Source organism: Zootoca vivipara, chromosome 10 (assembly GCF_963506605.1).
Source record: "Zootoca vivipara chromosome 10, rZooViv1.1, whole genome shotgun sequence".
Lineage (NCBI taxonomy): Eukaryota > Metazoa > Chordata > Lepidosauria > Squamata > Lacertidae > Zootoca > Zootoca vivipara.
The window spans coordinates 26,048,785-26,068,973 of NC_083285.1; the positions used below are offsets into that span (position 1 = coordinate 26,048,785).

General features: G+C 39.5%; 1 protein-coding gene across 2 annotated transcripts in view; it reads right to left on the reverse strand.

The window, feature by feature from the left end:
• Nucleotides 1-4,683: 4,683 nt before the first annotated feature.
• The window catches only part of PPM1H (protein phosphatase, Mg2+/Mn2+ dependent 1H), a 90,421-nt gene continuing 74,915 nt past the window's right edge, over nucleotides 4,684-20,189 (reverse strand). The window contains exons 7-10 of one of the 2 annotated variants that reach the window (XM_035126644.2): nucleotides 18,936-18,999; nucleotides 16,882-16,989; nucleotides 12,579-12,730; nucleotides 4,684-10,136 (exon numbers count right to left, since the gene is read on the reverse strand). In XM_035126644.2, the coding sequence (XP_034982535.1) occupies nucleotides 9,989-10,136; nucleotides 12,579-12,730; nucleotides 16,882-16,989; nucleotides 18,936-18,999 (472 nt within the window). In that variant the 3' untranslated portion in view covers nucleotides 4,684-9,988. Of the gene's footprint in view, nucleotides 10,137-12,578; nucleotides 12,731-16,674; nucleotides 16,990-18,935; nucleotides 19,000-20,189 lie in introns of those variants that run through there. The other variant, XR_009558260.1, reaches the window with a different exon arrangement.

The following is a 20,189-nucleotide window of genomic DNA, read 5'->3' on the forward strand; positions in this document are numbered from 1 at the left end:
ACTAGTTCTGACATACTCCACTACAGAGCAACACTTGATCAGTACAATAAATTGATACCAATGGTGGTATAAAGGGCTTTAAAAAGTATTGAGGGTTCAGTTGCCAAGTACATTTGACTGAGTAGTTCAGAATCAATAAAGCCACTCAGACAGATAAAACCTAGAATGACCTATTGTTCTTGTGGTGCAATTGCTACCGCTGCTGTGATCAGATAAATCACTTTCACACTATTGAATCAATAATCATAAATTTAATACCTATTGTTATACCATCTTATGAGAAATTCTCATGGCTTAATTAATTCAACAGCTGTAGTCATCTGCCCCTTCCAAGAGAGAAATGGCTGTAAAAAAGCAACTCCATTGTGATTGGGAAATTTATAGTAAACTATTTGTCTCTACATACCGTAATATATATAAAATGGAATTCTTCAGCCTATCCCAGCTAATTCATGTTTCGATTGTACCCAGCTGCTTAAATTGCACTGCTCAGAGATTGCCTTGATCCCCAGGTGCAGGTATTCCATCTGTGCTGCTCTGAAAGACTATTTACGGCAGAGGTTAGGCTAGTGATTGCTGGGATGGAAAACTCATTTCTCAGCCTGGCTTTTATTTACACTCTTATTAAAGATCCTTTCACTCATGTTGGAATGGCAGCTAGTGACTGCAGCGAGTATTTGGCACCAAGCCAAGCAGTAAAATTACAATGTTGATGAAAGATAGCCTGCTTCCATTTTAACCTTTCCCTGTTCACTCCATCTACATTTGCATGAAGAAGAATGATTATTGAACAAGATAGTGGGGGACAAAGGGATAAAGCAGGCCTGGGCAATTGAGCTCTCCAAAGAAAATCAACTGTGCCACTGATTTTGAAACAAGTCATTGCTTTGCTAATATGTAATTACCATTAATTATTATTAGAAATTATTTTGAAATAGAATGGTGGTGCCACTCATGCAATTTTTCTCACTTTAAAATTGCTGCCTATTTTGCAATAGGAAAATGCACGTGCAGGTTTCTATTTCAAACTTCATGTGAGCAACAAAAGGTAATGCACAAGGAACATCCTTAAAATGTCTTTTAAATGGTGATAGTATAAAAAGCAGTATTATGCTTTAGAAAGGAAAGTTGTGGCTCTTCATTTTCTGGTCCCACGGTAAAATTAGAAATATATTGAAAAGGTCTGGAAGAGTAGCCATATTAGAGTTTAGCTAGAGCCAAATAGCTGCTGCCATTCCATGTGTCTCTTCCTCATAGCGTCTAAACCAGCACAACATGATGGGATACCATCATATTATGTGCTGCCACAGCCACACCTAATAACTGAAAAAGGTTGGACAATCTTATTTTTACTCGTGATGTTTTGAGGAAGTGAGCAGAAAATGAGAACAATATACCTGTTTCATAAACTGCAATGCCAATTTTCCCTGGAAGGGTAGCACAGTGACTGCCCCCCCCCCTTCCCAAGCTCCCTTTCTCCAGCCCAGCAACAAACCAATATGGTCATGAGGCCTTTTTATGAGATAGGCTTACTTGATTCTCCCTTTATGTCATACTTCAATTCTATTCAAATGTATTCTGCCTATATATTCCTATATTCCTATATTGAGGTTAAAATGAAGTGTAGACTTGCTTGGTGCTGACTACTGATGTAATATTCTTGCACTTTCTGTTATGGAGGGTGAAAGTAGAACTTGAAAAGTGAAGTTAGTTTATAGGTAGTCCCTGGAAGGCTAAGTTCACAATTGGCTCCCATTTGAAACAGTTGAGAAGCAATGGGTTGTATACAACTCTGCTGTTCTGCTCAAGCAAGCAACTTTCCACTTGCATGAATTGACTTTCCCCTTCTCCGTGTGGTTCCCCATGCATCTTCAACATCTGCACCAGAGGGTTGAAGTGTCTTCTGGAGCAGATTTTGGGGTACATGGGAGGAGAGGAAGGGGAAACCCTGGTACACAAATAGAATTCTGCTGTACAGTGTTAACTACAACCCAGAGGTCTCATTAAGGCCTTAGGTCTGGAATCAAGTAACAAGTCCTGCTAGCAGAAGCCCATACAACTTATGATAGCTGATCAGAAGGTTGGCAGTTTGAATCCCCATGACGGGGTGAGCTCCCGTTGCTCTGTCCCAGCTCCTGCCAACTTAGTAGTTTGAAAGCATACCAGCGCAAGTAGATAAATAGGTGCTGCTGTGGCAGGAAGGTAAACAGCGTTTCCGTGTGCTCTGGTTTCCATCACGGTGTTCCGTTGCTCCAGAAGCAGTTTAGTCATGATGCTGGGTCCCTCAGCTTGAAAGCAAGATGAGCACCTCAATCCCATAGTCGTCTTTGACTGGACTTAACAGTCCAGGGGTCTTTTACCTTTTTTCCTTTATGATAGCACAACTGGGCTTTTCCTCTGTGCTACCCCCGCAATTGGCTGGGGGCAGGGGTCAAGAGAACAACACCACCCAGGGGGAAGATTGGGGGGAGGAGTATCATTTTGTCTGGCAATCTGAAATGCTTGTGCTGATAGAACAATTGCTAGGACAGGCACCCCCAAACTGCGGCCCTCCAGATGTTTTGGCCTACAACTCCCATGATCCCTAGCTAACAGGACCAGTGGTCAGGGATGATGGAAACTAGTCCAAAACATCTGGAGGGCCGAAGTTTGGGGATGCCTGGGCTAGGGAGTAGTGCATTTACATACCATATTTTTTATTGTCGCATACACTTTGGGAATTTACTTCAACAAATGTTAATTTTCAGTTTGTTTTCCAAAGCAGTGTTAAAATATTTTGTTCCTGTAAAATTAAAACAATGGGGAAACATAGCTTTCTTCCCTAGTCCATTCTCAGTCTTGGGTTCCTCATAAATCTATACTAAACATTATGCCAGCATCAACAATGCCATCTCAAAATATGTGTGTATGTTGAATTCAAAGAACGGTGCCACATATTAGGATCTAATTCTCAAAAGAAACAGTGGTGCCTATTATGAAATATTTGCCAACTTGCATGAATATTCGCAAGTACAAACAACAATATCAAAGAGAAATATTTATCCTATATATTCAACCAATGCCTTCATAGGAAACAGGGCTCTATAGGTTATAAGATTATTTTTAAAAGAAAGAGAAAGAAGTTGCCTTGCTCAAGAATCTGCTTTTAAAATAAACTCAGATAACCTGCAATATGATTCTGTAATCAACAGTGGATTCTCCTGAAACAGGATGTTTATAAATAGTAACAAAGGTAAATCTAACCTTTGGAAATTTCTATCTGGCCCCAGCAAAGCCAGATATGGAGAACCTCTACCATACATTATACATCTCACCTTGATTCTTCCATGGGCTATAGTTAAGTCGTCGTCCCCTCCAGCTGGACCATCAACAAAGCTTAGCAGAGCTTTCCCCTTATTATGCAACCCATCTACTCACTTCACTGCACAGGCAAATCACTGTTTATCTGAGTGAAAGTTATAAGAGGACCCTGCTGAAGCCCGTTACTATACACACTGGAAAGGAGAGCACTGACTAACCCTTTGCTGTTATCTTTTTCTCTCACACCTCTCCCTTGTAGCTAAGCCACCCCTTCCTCATCAGCTTTAAGCCTTGCACATGGAGCTAAAATATTCCCACTTCCCTTTGTTGTCTCAACATTATACAAAACTAAAGTTTTTAAGCTTCTTGGTATTGTTTGATGTGGCTAGACCATTTTTAGTATCCTTTCAATTATTTAGAAACACAGAATCCCTTTAAAGCTCTCCCCACTATCTGCCAATATTTATAATACACTTGCAAAACAGAATTCGTAGCTACCCTGTTTCTCCTAAAATAAGACATACCCATAAAATAAACCATAGCAGGATTTCTAAGCATTTGCGCAATATAAGCCATACCCCGAAAATAAGACATAGTGATAGGCACAGTTCTGGAGGGCGCCAAGGAAGAGGCTAGGCTGGACATGTAATAAAAAATAAGACATACCCTGAAAATAAGCCACCCTGTTGGTGTTTTTTTTTATGTGTGTTTTTGAAGAACAATAAATATAAGACTGTGACTTATTTTCGGAGAAACACAGTAGCTGTGCGTTACAGAGTTTCAGTCACCAGCCAAACTTCAGAAACATGCATTACAGCTTTCTCCAAGTTTTATTATTAAGCAAGCATTTATCTTCTAACTTCTGTCTAATTACTGTAAAGCAATTAAAAAACTTAAAACTATAAAATGTTAGTTGACATGTTATTCACTTGACAGTAACAGAGTACTGTACAAACTTTTTAAAAGTAATTTTGTCCATATGTAGAAACAGCAGCTGTTCACTTATTGTGTGCTTCTATGGAATTTTACAAGCATCACTCCACTGACCCAAACCATACAAAAATCTAAAATAACCAACTGGCCATTTGTTCTGGAATTCAGTTGGGTGATTTTACCTACATCAATTTTCTTCTCTTCTTATTTCCATTTTGTTCTTTCAGCAAGCAGAATTGATAGCTGAGTGCTTGAATATGCACTGCAAGAGAACTTAACAAATGGGAAAATTTTAAAAGGTGAAGTACGCACCTATGCAACTATAGTTTGGCTGAGACAGCTCAAAAGAAAGCTGAAGGATGGGAAATTGTAGACTATATCATATTTTCACTGACAGCATTCACCAGCTATCTGCCCCAGAAAAGAAGCTCACAGCAATACTACCCAAAATAAGTTTTTATATTTATTTATTTTTTACAATATCATTTTAAAACTTTGTTGTGCACACATTTTTCCAGCTTCCTTATTTCATTGCACTTAAAAGTTTCAAAACACATAAAATATATCCCTTTACTAAACATTGTTGTTCTCGGGTTACAAAAAAGTTTTAACATTTCACAGTCACCACGCTTAAGTACATTGATCCAAACAATTTTTATCCAGAAGACTCTCTTCATTGTTTGGAATGCTGAGCCCAGAATATAGTACATTCCTTGCTTACAGTCACTGTGCCAATAAAGGAAGAAAATGGCAAAATTAAAATGAAATACAATGGAACATCAAAGGAAAGTGGAGGTTGACAGGGAGAAGCCTCCTTCAAGTATAATGTAGGTAGAATTTGGCAGAATGATTGAAGAGGTATTTGGCCACTGTCTATGTCATCTTCATACGACAGGAAAGAAAAATTACAAGTGTGCAATTTTCACATAATTCATAACATATAAGATACAAAACTGCAAGAGTGCATTAAGCAAAGGGCAAGAGAACTAAAGGAAATTTAGTAGGATTGTGCAGTATGAAAGAAGTACCTGTAAAGGTCAAGCAACAAACCTACAAAATATTTTATTTCAATATGTCACTTAGAGAAGTACTTTGAAGAACTTTCTTATAGAACAAGTATCCTGGACTGCTAGTTTTAAAATTGGTGATGCAACACTTTTTATGGATATAGGGCAAGTACTGAAAAAGAACTCTTTGATTATTTGATAAAAATAGAATAATATTGGTAAATTATGATTAGGAAGAAGTTATACATCTCAAAGACTACTGGAAGGATGATTTTGATAAAGGAAATTTTGAGTTACAGCGTTCAGATATTTACTATAAAGGGGAATTCCCTTGAACTATATGAACTGGACAGGGCAGACAGAATCGGGAGGTTGTTCTAGAATGTTTTAAAATCAGGGGAGAAGGAAAGAGAGATAAGCTAAGTGATCTAATAAAATGTGTCTCAAACAATTTCTGTAGTGCTGATTTGCAAATTTGGACAATGTTATGGAATATTTACAATTGGATAGCAAACATTGATCATGTGGCTGTATCGGCTCCATAAGACAAGTGAATTTCCTCTTATCTTGATCAATTTTTATTTGCCTAAAAGCTCTTCCAGTTCTGGCTTGGTGAGATAGTTGGTATGAAAGACTGAGTTTTTGCCATTTTCTTTAGGCAAGTTATTCTAATAATTTCCAACACTGTTACCAACACGGTTGAAATAGATGGTGGCTCAGTGACAATTTTCCAACCCACCACTTTCCCAAGCTATAACCTTAATTTCCAGTAACCTTTCACCTTTAAGATATATGTAACCTGTTTACTTTTAAGCATGATTTTCAACCTTGTCTTGGGTTATACAACTGTTGACGCAGCAGCAGCAGCAGCAAAGTGAATTATTTCTAGACAATACTAAATTCCATATTGCAATTTCTTTTTAAAACAAAAAACAGTATTACTACACACCTGGAATTCAGTTATTGAAGTATGAATGTAATTTTGCTGTCCAGTTTGCATAGCTCTCAGCTAGGCTTGGCAAATGTCCTGTGCTGCAGCCCAGTAATAAAGCGCATGGGGCAAGTTCCATCCCTCCCTGAATGCATGAGCAGCAAACACTTTTGCTTACCCACAGGAGCAAAGCAACAGTTCCAAAATTAGCCTTAAAGTTTATAGGGTGTCAGTCTGGAGGTTTTCCAGCAGTGGGAGGAGGCCTTTCTGTGGAGTAGGGGTTGCCACTCACTTCTGTCTGTATCCTGTCTACTGGTTCTCATAAAATATATTCATCTAGATAGTGCATTGCTATTTTGAAAGGATTAAAACAATCTAAATGTTCTATACAGCTCTAAGTTGGTGAAAACCATTACTGAGTGTAACATATAGAGATGGAGGCAAGTAAAAGTTCAGAATAAGTTGGCTTAATAATATAATAATTCAAAGAGTTTGTTTAGTTTGAATTAAACACAAATTTTATTTAACAATCCAGAGTTTAGCTTTGGTCTCTCTGGGAATTGCTCGGTAGCAAATACAGGATTACTTCAGCAAGCCTCTGAAAGGAATGGTGCAATTTGGGTTATTGATTCAGTCCTAACAGTATGTCTGAACAATAGCAAGAGTTTGTGTTTTTTGCTTAGGGACCCAGGTAGGGCTGTGGTTAAACCACTGAGCCTAGGGCTTGCTGATCAGAAGGTCGGCGGTTCGAATCCCTGTGACGGGGTGAGCTCCCGTTGCTTGGTCCCAGCTCCTGCCAACCTAGCAGTTCGAAAGCACGTCAAAATGCAAGTAGATAAATAGGAACCGCTACAGCGGGAAGGTAAACGGCGTTTCCATGTGCTGCTCTGGTTTGCCAGAAGCGGCTTTGTCATGCTGGCCACATGACCTGGAAGCTATACGCCGGCTCCCTCGGCCAATCATGCGAGATGAGCGCGCAACCCCAGAGTCGGTCACGACTGGACCTAATGGTCAGGGGTCCCTTTACCTTTTACTGATATATATGTATTTATTGCATACTATTCAAATTAAGCAGCATTTGAAATTGTATCACCAAATCTGGATGAAGTATCGTAGATGTGCAACACTGAAAATCAATGTTTCATTTAAATTTTCAAAAATATCATTTTTTCATGACATGATAAAATGTAGCAGTCTAGATACTATTCAAGGAAGAATTGGATGCACTTAGAACTATTGGTCATTCTGAACCAGTTTGATGTACAAATGTTTTCTGGAGCTGCAACCTAGGTTACTAATTTATATGTAGTGTGTTCTTATGAGTCTAAATGAAATCTAAAGTTTTCCTGCACTGGCAAAAGTCATTTTATTTTGGTTGGTCCAATGGGATTGTTTGTCACTAAATACATTCTTTTCACATATGGCACTGGAAGTGGGAAATGTGTTCAAGTTTTGTGCAAAAGTATACAAACAGAATGAAGACAGTAACACCTGTAAATCTTACCCAGGGTGTATATTGTGTTAGGAAGTGTTGTTACATTAATACAGTGGTACCTCGACTTATGAAGACGATCCGTTCCGCGGCCGTCTTCGTAAGTCAAAGTCTTCGGTTGTCGAAGCACTGCTTCTGCGCAGGCGCAGAACGCATGCACAGGGAAAAGACTTCTGGGGTTGTCGACTTCAGAAGTCAAAACCTTCAGAAGTCAAGGTACCACTGTAGTAATATTTTACAAATGAAATGTTTGCTGCCTAAGAAATCTCATCATGAGATTGAAAGCAAATTATGACCTGATGATCCAGAAAAATGATATTGCCTGAACTGAAAAAACAAGAAGGCTGTGTGGAAGGGCTACACTATCAGTTTTTTAGGCAAAATGTGACCTGCTGAACATGCGTGATTGGAAAAATGAGGTACTTTATTGAGAATAAATTTGAGAAGTATTGCTGATTTGTGAAAAAAATTCTGCATTATGGAAATCTACATTTCATGAAATTTTAGATTTTATGATATCAGAAAAACATTATTGCAAGCAGATTTACTTCATGTCAGAACTAATACTTTTCTGAACTATTCAGTTGTAGATTGAAATTTATTTGCTGCAGCAGCAGCATATTGAAACAACTTAACTTCTGGTGCAAGGGTAGAATACAAAGTTGACTATAGTAGCATTAATAAAATGCCTACTCCAACAGAAATGTACCTTAAGCAAATAATTATTTCCAGGCTAAATTCTATTAAGCGTATTTTTGGGTGGGGAATATAAACACAGAAAAGACTTATGGGAACATGTGGTACCATCCTCTTGCTATGTTGGTAGCTTCTCTTCAGAAAAAAAACTTAACATTTCTGAGATTGCTCATCAACTGCCCATTATCACTGTCAACTCATTTGCTCCCAGCTACTTAAAACTACCGTTTAAAAAAAACCACAAGAATATGTTTCTTTAGTTCTTGGCCAGGGAGATAATACCTGAGAACTAAATTTTGAGTCCCCTGTAACAATACGAATGATGATAATTGAGATGACTCCTATTCTCATCCTACAATACATAAAATGTGTGGTTGTACAGCTAAATGTAAATCCTTAAGTTTCTATTCTAATGCTATGTTAATATTTGAAAGCCTAGGTACAGAATGTCAAACAAGCTGATGAGTCTTATCACTCTGCAATGGCTCCTCCCTCCACCTTTTGGATTAACAACGTCAAGCAATGTCTACTGGCAATCTGTACTGGCCCTTGCAATATCAAAGAAGCAATAAACAAAATTGATGCTGAAAGGGCATGGCAGGAAAAAAAGATGAAAAGCTACTGTTCTGGGGGAGACTTCTGAAACATACCAGCCTTACATTAGTTAACAGAGAAATCAGAAGACAAAAAATTACCAAGTACAATAAATTAAACAGTACGTATATAACGATCCTTTCAACAGGATATAAATTAGAGGAGACGGAAGCATTCAATGAATGAAAACGTGTGGGGCCAAAGAAATGGTGATTTCTGGGGAAATCTTTCTAAATCAAGAATTCTCCCAGTCTGCTACATCATAGTTATAAATACAAAAATCTTGACAATAAGGAACACATTTTCCAGCCAAACAGCTTTCCCTATTCTCTTAGGCAAGTGTGCTAACAGGAGGTGTAGATTAGACCATGTCGAGAGAAAAGGTTGGCTTCACCATCTAAACATTTAAAGGGTAACTGAGGTTCCAAAATGTTTATGATGGTGTACAAAAGGAAAAGCTTGATTTATTGACATAAATAACTCAACATTTCAGTGGATAATTTCAAAAAGATAACAAGATTTGCACAAAAAAAATAATTAACTGTCATGTTAGGTTTTGTTCACCTTACTAACATAGCTTAAATTTGCTCAAAAGCAAAGTTAGCTAGTCAATTAATAATGGGGGGAATTGGCTACATTTCCAATTTTAACAATAACTTTCCCAATTTGCATCTCGTGTTATTTCTGGCTACATTAAACTGGGAAAGAAAAATATTCTATCAGGTTACACTAGGGTCCTCACCAGGAGGGACATTAAAAATAAATCACTAATATACTAGCAGCATTAAATTCCTGGTCCTGATATGCACGCAAACAAAAAACAAAACCCCACAGGGAAGCTGCAGTTTCTAGGAGATGCCTTTAAATCACTGCAATACAGCCTCTATGTTTCACGTAGAAATATCCCAGTCTAACCAAGCTTAGAACATAATGTTTAAGTTAATCTTGATCTCTTTTCTTGATAGCCTGCCTTTTCCAGAGGTTCTTACTGTAAAAAAACCAAAACCTTTCCTATTACCAGCATTTGTGTTTGTTTTACAAGACTCTGTTTCCATGTATCAAAGGAATGACAAAGACAGAAATGTCATCTCCTGAGCCCAGTCTGTCATTGGATATCCTCCAGCCTCTGTCTTTCAGCACTCCTCTGGCTCGCATTACCAAATCCTGAGCTGCTAAAGTGTACCTGCATGAAGAAGAAACAATCACAGATTATAGATGTTGTATAATAGTAAAGGTTTATTACTTGCTGGGCAAGGAAAGCATTCCATATATCCTCTCAAAAAGTATAAGATTTGACGCACAGGGTTTGTGTTTTTATTTTACAGGCCAGTCAAAACTGAGAAGCCTGCCAGCCCTCTGCTTGTATAGCTGTCTTTTTCCAACCCAGTCCGGAAAACCTGGAGAGAACACCATCCATTGGCCTCAACCAGCATGCCCAATGTTCAAGGAGGATAGGAGTTATATTCCAGAACGTGTGGAGGGCACTAAGTTGGGGAAGGCTGCAATACAGGTTGTTTTACAATGCCACAGGAAGGATACCTGATCATGTGGAAGAACATGGCAGAATCCACTTTTAGTTGGATAGAAAAGGATAATGGTGCACATGTCAAGCACAGTTGCTAAGAACAGCCAACACTGCCCCAACATTAGATTTGTGCACAGTGGTAGAACTTGCAGCAGTCAAAAACAGTAAACCTGAGTGATTAAGAGGCTTAACCATTCTTTCTTCCAAAGTCCTATCCATATCAGAGATCATATCTATTTTATCAAGCTTTAGAAATTTTGTAAGAATGTTTGAGGAAGGGGCATAGCTCAGTAGTAGAGCACATCCTTTAGATGTGCAAATGGTCCTAGGTTCTTGAGGTAAACGTCACATGTCCAGGGCGGATATACAAAGGCTCCCTGGAAAACTGCTGCCAGTGTATACAACAGTGAGCAAAAGGGAACCAGTGGCCTGATGGTGATGGAAGGTAGTTTTCTAAGTTCTTAAGAAGTAAGTTGGGAGAGGGGTTGTGGTTGATATTTTTTGTATATTATATCTTTTTAGATGTATGTGGGAAAATGTTCAATTTGTTTACTTTTTGGTGAGTTTTGTTTATTGTTTATGACTACTTTTGTTATGTTTGTAATTACGCAAAATTTTTCATGTTGTAAGCTGCCTTGAGCATAGTTTTAACTATGGAAAGGTGGCATACAAATAAAATGATTAATAGATGAATGAGACCCATGATCAGATCTCTTTCTCTAACACACACACATGCAATCAGCCATGCAGAAAGCCAAATTGCATCAGGATCTCATCCCTGAGAGACCTTTCCCTTTGTGCCATGGGTCTTAATAGAAAGATGTCTGACATGACTCTATTTATGGGTGAGGGTTGGTTATACTTTTGTACCATATGGAAGATTCTTATTGTTTGCTGGATATTCTCTCCTTTTCAGTAAGGAACTGAGAGAAATCCTGTAGAAATTTGAAGTCAATAGCAGAAGAACCTAGGGATAATCAATACTAGACAAAGCAATTAAAACATAAAAATATAGATACATATATATCAGACACTAAAATCCACAATGTGTAAAGACTTAGGTAGAACTGCTGTATTTCAAGGTAAAAGCATATTATCTTCATAGTCTTTAAAATAATCTTTCTTTTAAAAAGATATGGGTAAGTTCTGAAATTACAAAATACAAATACAAATTGAACTGAATTATTACTCTTACTATTATTTATGCATCTCCCATCTGACTGGTTTGCCCCAGACACTCTGGCTGGCTTCCAGCAGAAAATAAAAATGCAATAAAACATTAAAAACTTCCCTATACAGGGCTGCCTTCAGATGTCTTCTAAAAGCCATATAGTTGTTTATCTGTTTGATATCTGATAGGAGGGCGTTCCACAAGGTGGACACCACTGAGAAGGCCCCTCTGCCTGGTTCCTTATAACTTCACTTCTTGCAGTGAGGGAATCACCAGAAGGCCCTCAGAGCTGGATCTCCATGCTAGGCCTGAATGATGCGGGTGGAAATGCTGCTTCAGGTATACTGGTCCAAGGCCATTTAGGTCATTAAAGGTCAGTACCAACACTCTGAATTGTGCTCGGAAACATACTGGGAGGCAATGCAGATTCTTTAGGACTGGTGTTAAATGGTCCCGCTGGCCACTCCCAGTCACCAGTCTAACTGCCAAATAAGCATTAATTCAGGAAAATCAATGCTAAACATAAGAAAAGCAAGCAGTGGCAACAGGAAAATGCACTATATGTAACGCGAATAAAAGAGGGAGGCTGCCCCCTTCTTAGTAACAGATAAATGAGAGAGCATTTCAGGAACTTGGAGATTAATATCTGTAGCAGTGCATTACTGAATGCTTTATTCACTAATGTAGCAAATTTGGGATGCAACTGTCAAGGCAACTACAAAACTGCTGAAGTAGTTTTCAAGCAACTCATTCTCCTTAATGAAGGACCTAATTGGAATAAAGCTTTTCAGAACATGCATTTGTTCCTGCTGAAGCTTCTAATATTGATCAGTGGAAGCGCTGCAAAGGCAACAAAACACATTCCTGGCAAGCAGTCTGAATCTGAAAAGCACCCTGCTAAGGAAATATAAAAGGGAGAGATTACAAACCTGTGGGGGTCATCAGGATCACAGTTTGGCAGGAAATTAGTGACTGCTTCTGCCACTTCTTCATTTAATAGTACATCCCAGAGTCCATCTGTTGCCAAGATCAACACATCATCAGGTCCATGCTCATACTGGAGAAGGTCATATACCCTCACCTGGAAAAAAAAAACATTAGGTGAAGGAGAAACGGGTTTATTTTTGTGGGGGGGTCTTTCTTTCTAATGAATGTTGTATGTTTCTGCTACCCAAAAAATCTACTTGTTTTCCTAACAGTTAAGATCAAATGTGGCCACAGATACACATTTAACTGGATATTTTTACCTACTTAGAACAGAAACCACTTTCTGAAGGGGGACTCTGGTGAATTGCATCAGCATTGTGCCTGAGTGCTGCTTTCACTCGCTTTACAGTCACCTCTAAGTCAATGCTTTGAAAATATTCATTTTTCAACTAAGCCTCATCAAGTAGTACAGGAAATCACTCAGCATTTTATTTATTTTAAAACAGACCTAGCTGATCTGCAAGCTTTGGAAGGTTCAAGGCAGGGTCTGCTAATACAGCATTCAGCCTGCAAACATGTTAGGCAGGAATACCATTACAGACAATTCCAGTCCATTTTAGTCTGCAGCAGTAGCTTTTCACTAAGCTCCCACCTCTTTAAGGCAAAACACTGGAGAAATATGTACGGTTCAGCTGCATGGCAATCAAGAGAAGGTGACATGCCCTAGTCTGACATACCAACCTGAAGCTGATCTATGTATGTGACGTTCAGGATATTCTCAAATGTTTTGACAGAAATGGAACTAACAGAAAACTCAAATATCTGAGTATTTCTCATAGTCCTGCATGCTGATAAAAAACCTTTACAAAATAAATGTTCACTTACAGCCTGCTGAGTATGGCATCCAAAATATATTCATTGGCTGCACTGACAGATTTTATTGAACTAGCATGAGGATAAAGGTCATTTTATGTACTTCCAAATGTGTGTTCTGTGAGAGATACAGGTAGGTCTTCTAGCTGCCTGCTTCATACTCCCCATTGTCAAACCACCTGGCTTCTTGAAGTCTGAAAACAAAACCTTCAGGAACCTTTTTGAATTACTAACGGAGCACTTTAATTACTCCAGCAGTAGCTGTATTTTCAGAGAAGTGAAGTAACCTTGTGACAACTGACAAAAGGAAGTTATTATCTGGAATAGGATTTGGAAACAGCACACCTGACTGGGAATGCTGATTTATCCTTATGGCTGGCAGGGTCAGTGCTCTCCAGTTGTGTTGGGAAACACTTGGCATTGCTGGAAGAGAATCATTTATCCTCTCTTCGCGTTCTGCTAATCTTTGAAATCCAGTATTAGGAAATGTATATGGAGCACTTCTTAATGTAGTTAGATCCCAGTGGAATATTCCCTTTAACTAATGGAGAAACTTGGATTTTAAAAAATGAGGTATGTCATTTACTAAGGTGGAAGATGCGATTAAGGACTTAGAAGCTGATGAGCCAGACACACAATTGTTCATTCCTCATTCAAAGTGTCAAAAATAAAACCCAACAGTTGTCAAGTCCACTGCAGAGGAACATAACTCACACCCTCTAGACACCAACGAAGTGTTACAACACCAGAGACCTATAAACGCAGCGCAAAGCATCCATGCTCATTCCCCCTTCTCATCAGCTAAAAGCAAGAAGATAAACGCAATGCATCTCTTTCATACAACAAAGGTCTAGACAATTGGTTCTGGAAGTCTGTACTTAACCTGAAGCGTACTTAACCTGAAGCGAACTTTCCCATTGAAAGTAATGGAAACTGGATTAATCCGTTCCAGATGGGTCCGCGGAGTACTTAAACTGAAAATACTCAAACCGAGGCGTACTTAAAACCGAAGTATGACTGTATGTATTAGAACAAGCAACAGACTATATATAGTGGCTTCTGCTTGTTTACAGCAATGTAGCCTGTAAAAATATAGTTAAATCGATACAATGAACACAAAATTACACAGAGACTGTATGTCAACACTTAACCTTTTCTTGTTTGCTTGCTTTAAATATGTATTTATTAATTTTCAGAGAAAAAAACCAACAAATAGCAAGTTGAAAGGCAAGAACCAAATAAACATTCCCCAACCCCAGAATGGCAGAGCCACCTTCCATATTTAGTGATTGTAATCCCACAGCTTTTCAGAAGTGCCAGTCACAGTACCAATATCCAATGTCTCAAGAATCGACTATTAAGACAAGTCATTTCTTCCTAATTAAATAAGATGTGTGGGTTGGGTGGGCTGGATGGAGAGCTAAGACAGCTAATGATGGAATAAATGAGGCACATTTGAGAAACAAAGCTTGTTCTCAGTGCCCATCAGCTGACCAATGCTGAAAGCCCTCTGAAGGCACACTGTCAGCTGATTGAACCTGAGAGCATGTCTGCAAAGGGTCTCACTGGATTCAACACACCTGCAAAAATGGACATTTTCTTTTCACTGCAGATTGGTACCTGAGTCCAAGCTACTCCCACAAATGGACACCTTCAAAGGGGCTTGTCCTTGTCAATCAGCTGAGCCCTGGCTACCAAGAAAGAATCAACAATACCTACCCCCCCACAACATGTCAGTTGTGGAGCAGGAGGGGTATTTTTTTGGGGGGGTGGCCTCATGGACCAAATTAGGCCTATGGGCTGGAGGTTCCCAACCACTGCACTATGTGTTCCATCACTATTTTCCTATAATGTGTGTGAGGGTGATTCAAGATAGCTACCTGTCTTGAGCACTCTCTTCATTTTTTGCTTTATGGTGCAGCACCCAGCTAGGAACAAGAGCAGTGCCATCTTGATATACTCCAAGACCTGCATGTCACTTGTCTCCTTTAACCTACACCCAGGTAGAAAATGTTCCTATCACTTCAGACTCAACTAGCCACAAAATATTCTCATTCTCATCCTTGAAATCCTTGTCGCTCTTCTGGGTCTCCTAAGAAATGGTCATATATATTTTATGAAAGCGATGGCCTGAAGCAGGGAAAACAGTTACCTTAGGAGTTATTCTGGGCTTAAGAGTTTTATGTGGAGATGTCCTAAATGACAGAAAATGTGTTTTGAAAGCTTCACCAAGTTCAAAGCACAACATGCAACACTCCTGATATGACCCATTTTTCACTATGGAATTCAAGAGAAACAGTCAACATAAGCAATCCTCGGCTACTTTACAGCTGATCAACAGAGCTACATAAATAAAATAAATCCCCTCTTAATTGCATTTTTCCTTTTCTTCCAACTCACTGAGAAACAGAAATACAATCCAAATGATTTATATGTATCTTTTAAAGTATGGTACTCAGCTTTATTATCTGCTTTACTCTCCAATTAACCCCCTCCCCTTTTAGGGTTCGCTTTTAAAAAATAAAACACCCACCAAACAGCCCCTCTCTGTTTCCTGCCCTGTAGTCAATTTCCAGTACACAGTGCCAAATGTCCACTTTATGGTTCTATAACTTTTATACTAATGTTTGTCAAATGTGTTTTATGGGCTTTCTAAATCCCTCTAGACAGCTATAAATTTAACTTACATCCTCTAGCCATATTTGGCTACAATCCTAAACTTGCCAGGTGGCGCTGTGGTTAAACCACTGAACCTAGGGCTTGCTGATCAGAAGGTCGGCAGTTCGAATCCCTGTGATGGGGTGAGCTCCCGTTGCTTGGTCCCAGCTCCTGCCAACCTAGCAGTTCGAAAGCACGTCAAATTGCAAGTAGATAAATAGGAACCGCTACAGCGGGAAGGTAAACGGCGTTTCCATGTGCTGCTCTGGTTTGCCAGAAGCGGCTTTGTCATGCTGGCCACATGACCTGGAAGCTATACGCCGGCTCCCTCGGCCAATAATGCGAGATGAGCGCGCAACCCCAGAGTCGGTCACGACTGGACCTAATGGTCAGGGGTCCCTTTACCTTTACCTTTAACTTTTATACTAATGTTTGTCAAATGTGTTTTATGGGCTTTCTAAATCCCTCTAGACAGCTATAAATTTAACTTACATCCTCTAGCCATATTTGGCTACAATCCTAAACTTGCTTACTTGGGAGTGAGCCCCACCGAACAAGGGGACTTACTTTTGAGTAAGCATGCACAGAATCGTGCTCTTAGACAGGGGAATGAGTTTTGACCATCTTTTCCTTAAGCCAAGACCATTCAAGGTGTTCATTGCAGCCATTTTTCATGTGGACGCCTCCTAAACATTTCACAAGCAGGTTAGATTTTTAAAGCCATAGTTTAGGTCCCTTTTCCTGTCCCCCATTAAAAAGGTGTGAATGTTTTACCTCTGGCGACGAGGACAAAAAAGGTTTGATGTAGATGTTTGAGTCATGCACCTTCAAGTCATGGTCTCCAAGTCCTCTTGTAACCCCAATAGTTGCCATGACACGAGCCTGGAAACAGAGAAAGAAACCAGTTACAGAGCATGTTCTGGGAGGCAGGTGTCTATGTGAAAGCTGTTGCTATCTTACTCATACATAAGAGTTTCCAACATCGGGGCATATTCAGGGTTCCTGCCTGAATATGCAAAGCCTACACCCAAGGAAGACAACCCCCTTGAGTCTAATCTTGTGTTGGCTGGGGAGTATGCCCACCACAAAAAAGACAACTGGCATGTGAGCCAAAGCAGGTAGAAAGCTGTTCTCATCACCACAGCCACCAATACAAAGGTGTGCTAGTCACCACTGCCATCCAATTGTACAGAAGCAGTGCTGGATCGAGGAGTGGCCTCAAGCTCCAAACCAATGTCTTCAGGGTGAGGGCAACCCCATCCAAGACAGCCTGCATTCCAGATTGAAATATGTGGTTGCATATCAAGAGCCCATATCCTGTCATGAGTCAAAGCCTATATTACCAAGCAAGTTGAGGGAATGTTGCCCAAGACTGGTCACCTGAGACCTACAGTAATTGCACACATTCAAGTAAATGACTGTATTTATAACGTGTGACAAATCATATAAGCTCACCTACAGGGCGTAACCTGTACCCTTCTTTCATTATACAAAAAACTTTGGCAAGGACTGGGGAGGTTTTTGGCCTAAAATAGAGGCAACAATTCTTTATAAAACAATGGACACAACAACAAATACCTAGCAAGAAAACTCTTGGGACAACCTTCCCCAGCCTGCTGCTCCCAGAAGTTGACTACAGTACAACTATAACCATCACTGACCACTAGCCGTGTTGGATGGGGCTAATGGAAGTTGTAGTCTAGAGGGCAGAAGGTTGGGGAAGGCCATCACAGAACAATCAAATGTCCTCTACCAACCTCCCTCCTTCCTGACACCTTTGCATCAGCCCTGGGGTATTTTCAAGATCCCTTAGCAAAAGAGTAGGATTCTTGAGACAGCTTATGATGCAGATACTGGTTTACTGACAATACTGGACACTCTCAATTCTGGCTCTAAAATACACTGTGAAATAAACCCACTAAGCCCAAACACAAAAATAGGGAGAAAAATAAATTTAGAAGTAGCAGGCGTACAAATACTTCTGAAAACAAACCAGCCCATCAAATCGTACAGATACGCGATATCAGGTTTGAGTCCTGCATAGCTAGAGTAATTCTGAAGATAGGCTATTAAAACAAAAATCAAATAAGCAATAAAGCCATTGGGAAAGAGTTGCTTAGAAACAGTGTGAGCACACCAGTGCCAATAATCTAAGACTTCAGTGCCCTTTTATTGATCCTAGAGTTGTATCTCTCAGGCATGCTGGGATCAGTGCAAATAACCTTGCTGTTTCTAATTATGCATCTCTTTCAAGAGGGTTCTCAGTCTTTCCACACACACCCCTCTCCTGAAAGAGAATTTTATTCCTAAGCTTGAACTGAGCAGTGAATGCAGCTAAGAACACACACACAAAATAAATTCATGCACCAATAGAGTAGAGTTCAGTCTTGCTTGCTCCTAATACACTAAGATTGTGCTCAAAACTAACTAAACAAATATTACGTCTTTTGTCTTTTTCCAGCTTATTGGTTCACATTTAACATAGTAGCCAAACTGCAGTGAGCTGCCTGCAAATCAAATAAATATTTTACTTTCAAAAAACCTCTCTCAGTCCTGATTGCTTGAAAGAAAACAAAATACTTAAGTGGGTGAAAAAAGAAAATTCATCCGTAAATGTTATTAAACTGCTTTCACACACCCCAGACTGCATTTCCCCCTTACAGACAGCAGGAACTGATTTACGGCAGACACAATATTCTTCCAAGCTGTCAGAACGATAAAATAAAGAGATAGCAAGTGGAAAACGTTGGGCTGCTTGAGGCTAAATTGAGTGGTAAACAGTTATAAGGCACCATATTCCTTTGAAATGGCAAAACACTGATTCCTACCTTCTTGCCTTCTCCGTATATAAGAGGAAACTTCAAGTCATCCTCTTCAATGGTTTTGTATGCCCTGTGGGAAGATAAACAGCATTTTATAAAGCTTGCACTCAATTACTGACCCAGTGCCCTGACACTAGGTGACTGTCTGTTTTTGCCTTTTGTCTAGGCTCCAACTTTACAATGCATTCCTGATTTCTCTCTCTCTCTCTCTCTCTCCATACTACACCTGCTGGATGGTACCATTTTTGCAAAAGAAAAGGTTAAGCAAAGAACATAATGTAATTTTATAAACAAGCCCTACCTTCTCATTTTAATAACAGATTGGAAAGTAAGTTGGGAAAACATCCCAATTACTAGAAGTGTGGGCCAGTGTCCACCAAACAACAACAACACAAATCCATTTAAGAATGGAATCTTGTTATTAATTGGTAGCTGTGAGAAACAGCAGGGTTGTAGATAAAGGATGGCATAAACCATCTTTTAAAAAAAATCCATCAGAAGCTAAATACATAAAGGAAAGCTTGAAGTTTGATATAACTTTCATCAGGTTATTTAATGCTCATTTGACCTTGACTATGACATTCAAACTTGCCAGAAATCCTCAGTGCCAGGATCCCCTACACCTTCCAAATAATTACTGGTAAGCCAATATGGAAAGAAACTTGCTGTTGGAATTAGCACGCCAAACACTTGTAGGTTGATTGGCCTATATGGGTGCTTATACCTGCTGCATGTGTCCTGAGAAGCTGTAAATGCCCGAAGGGTCCACTATATACAGGGCTAGTTTGCTGCATACTTTTTTGTGCACAATTACTTTCCACACGGGGAGTGTCCTTATCCAGGGTGGCAAGAAGCCACCCTAAGAAAAATAAAATAGGCAGGTCTGCTCTGCTTGTATTTCATAGAATCACAGAATTGTAGAGTTGGAAGGGACCCTGAGGAGCATCTGGCAGGAATCTCCGCTAAAGCATCCATGACAGATGGCCATCCAACCTCTGCTAAAAAACCTCCAAGGAAGGAGAGTCCACCACCTCCTGAGGGAGTCCCACAACCATTATTGTTTATCTGGACACTGAGGGATGAGCATTTAGGATTCCGTTAGGGAGACACAGGAAAGCACATAAATCTACAGATGATGACCAAGACTATGTGCCATTGCCAGTGGATTTGAGCATGAAGATTCTGAAAAACAAGATTTTCATGGACCTGGCCATTGAATATTAGACTTGGGGAGGGGTCCTGCTTTTTAACCTTGGCTAA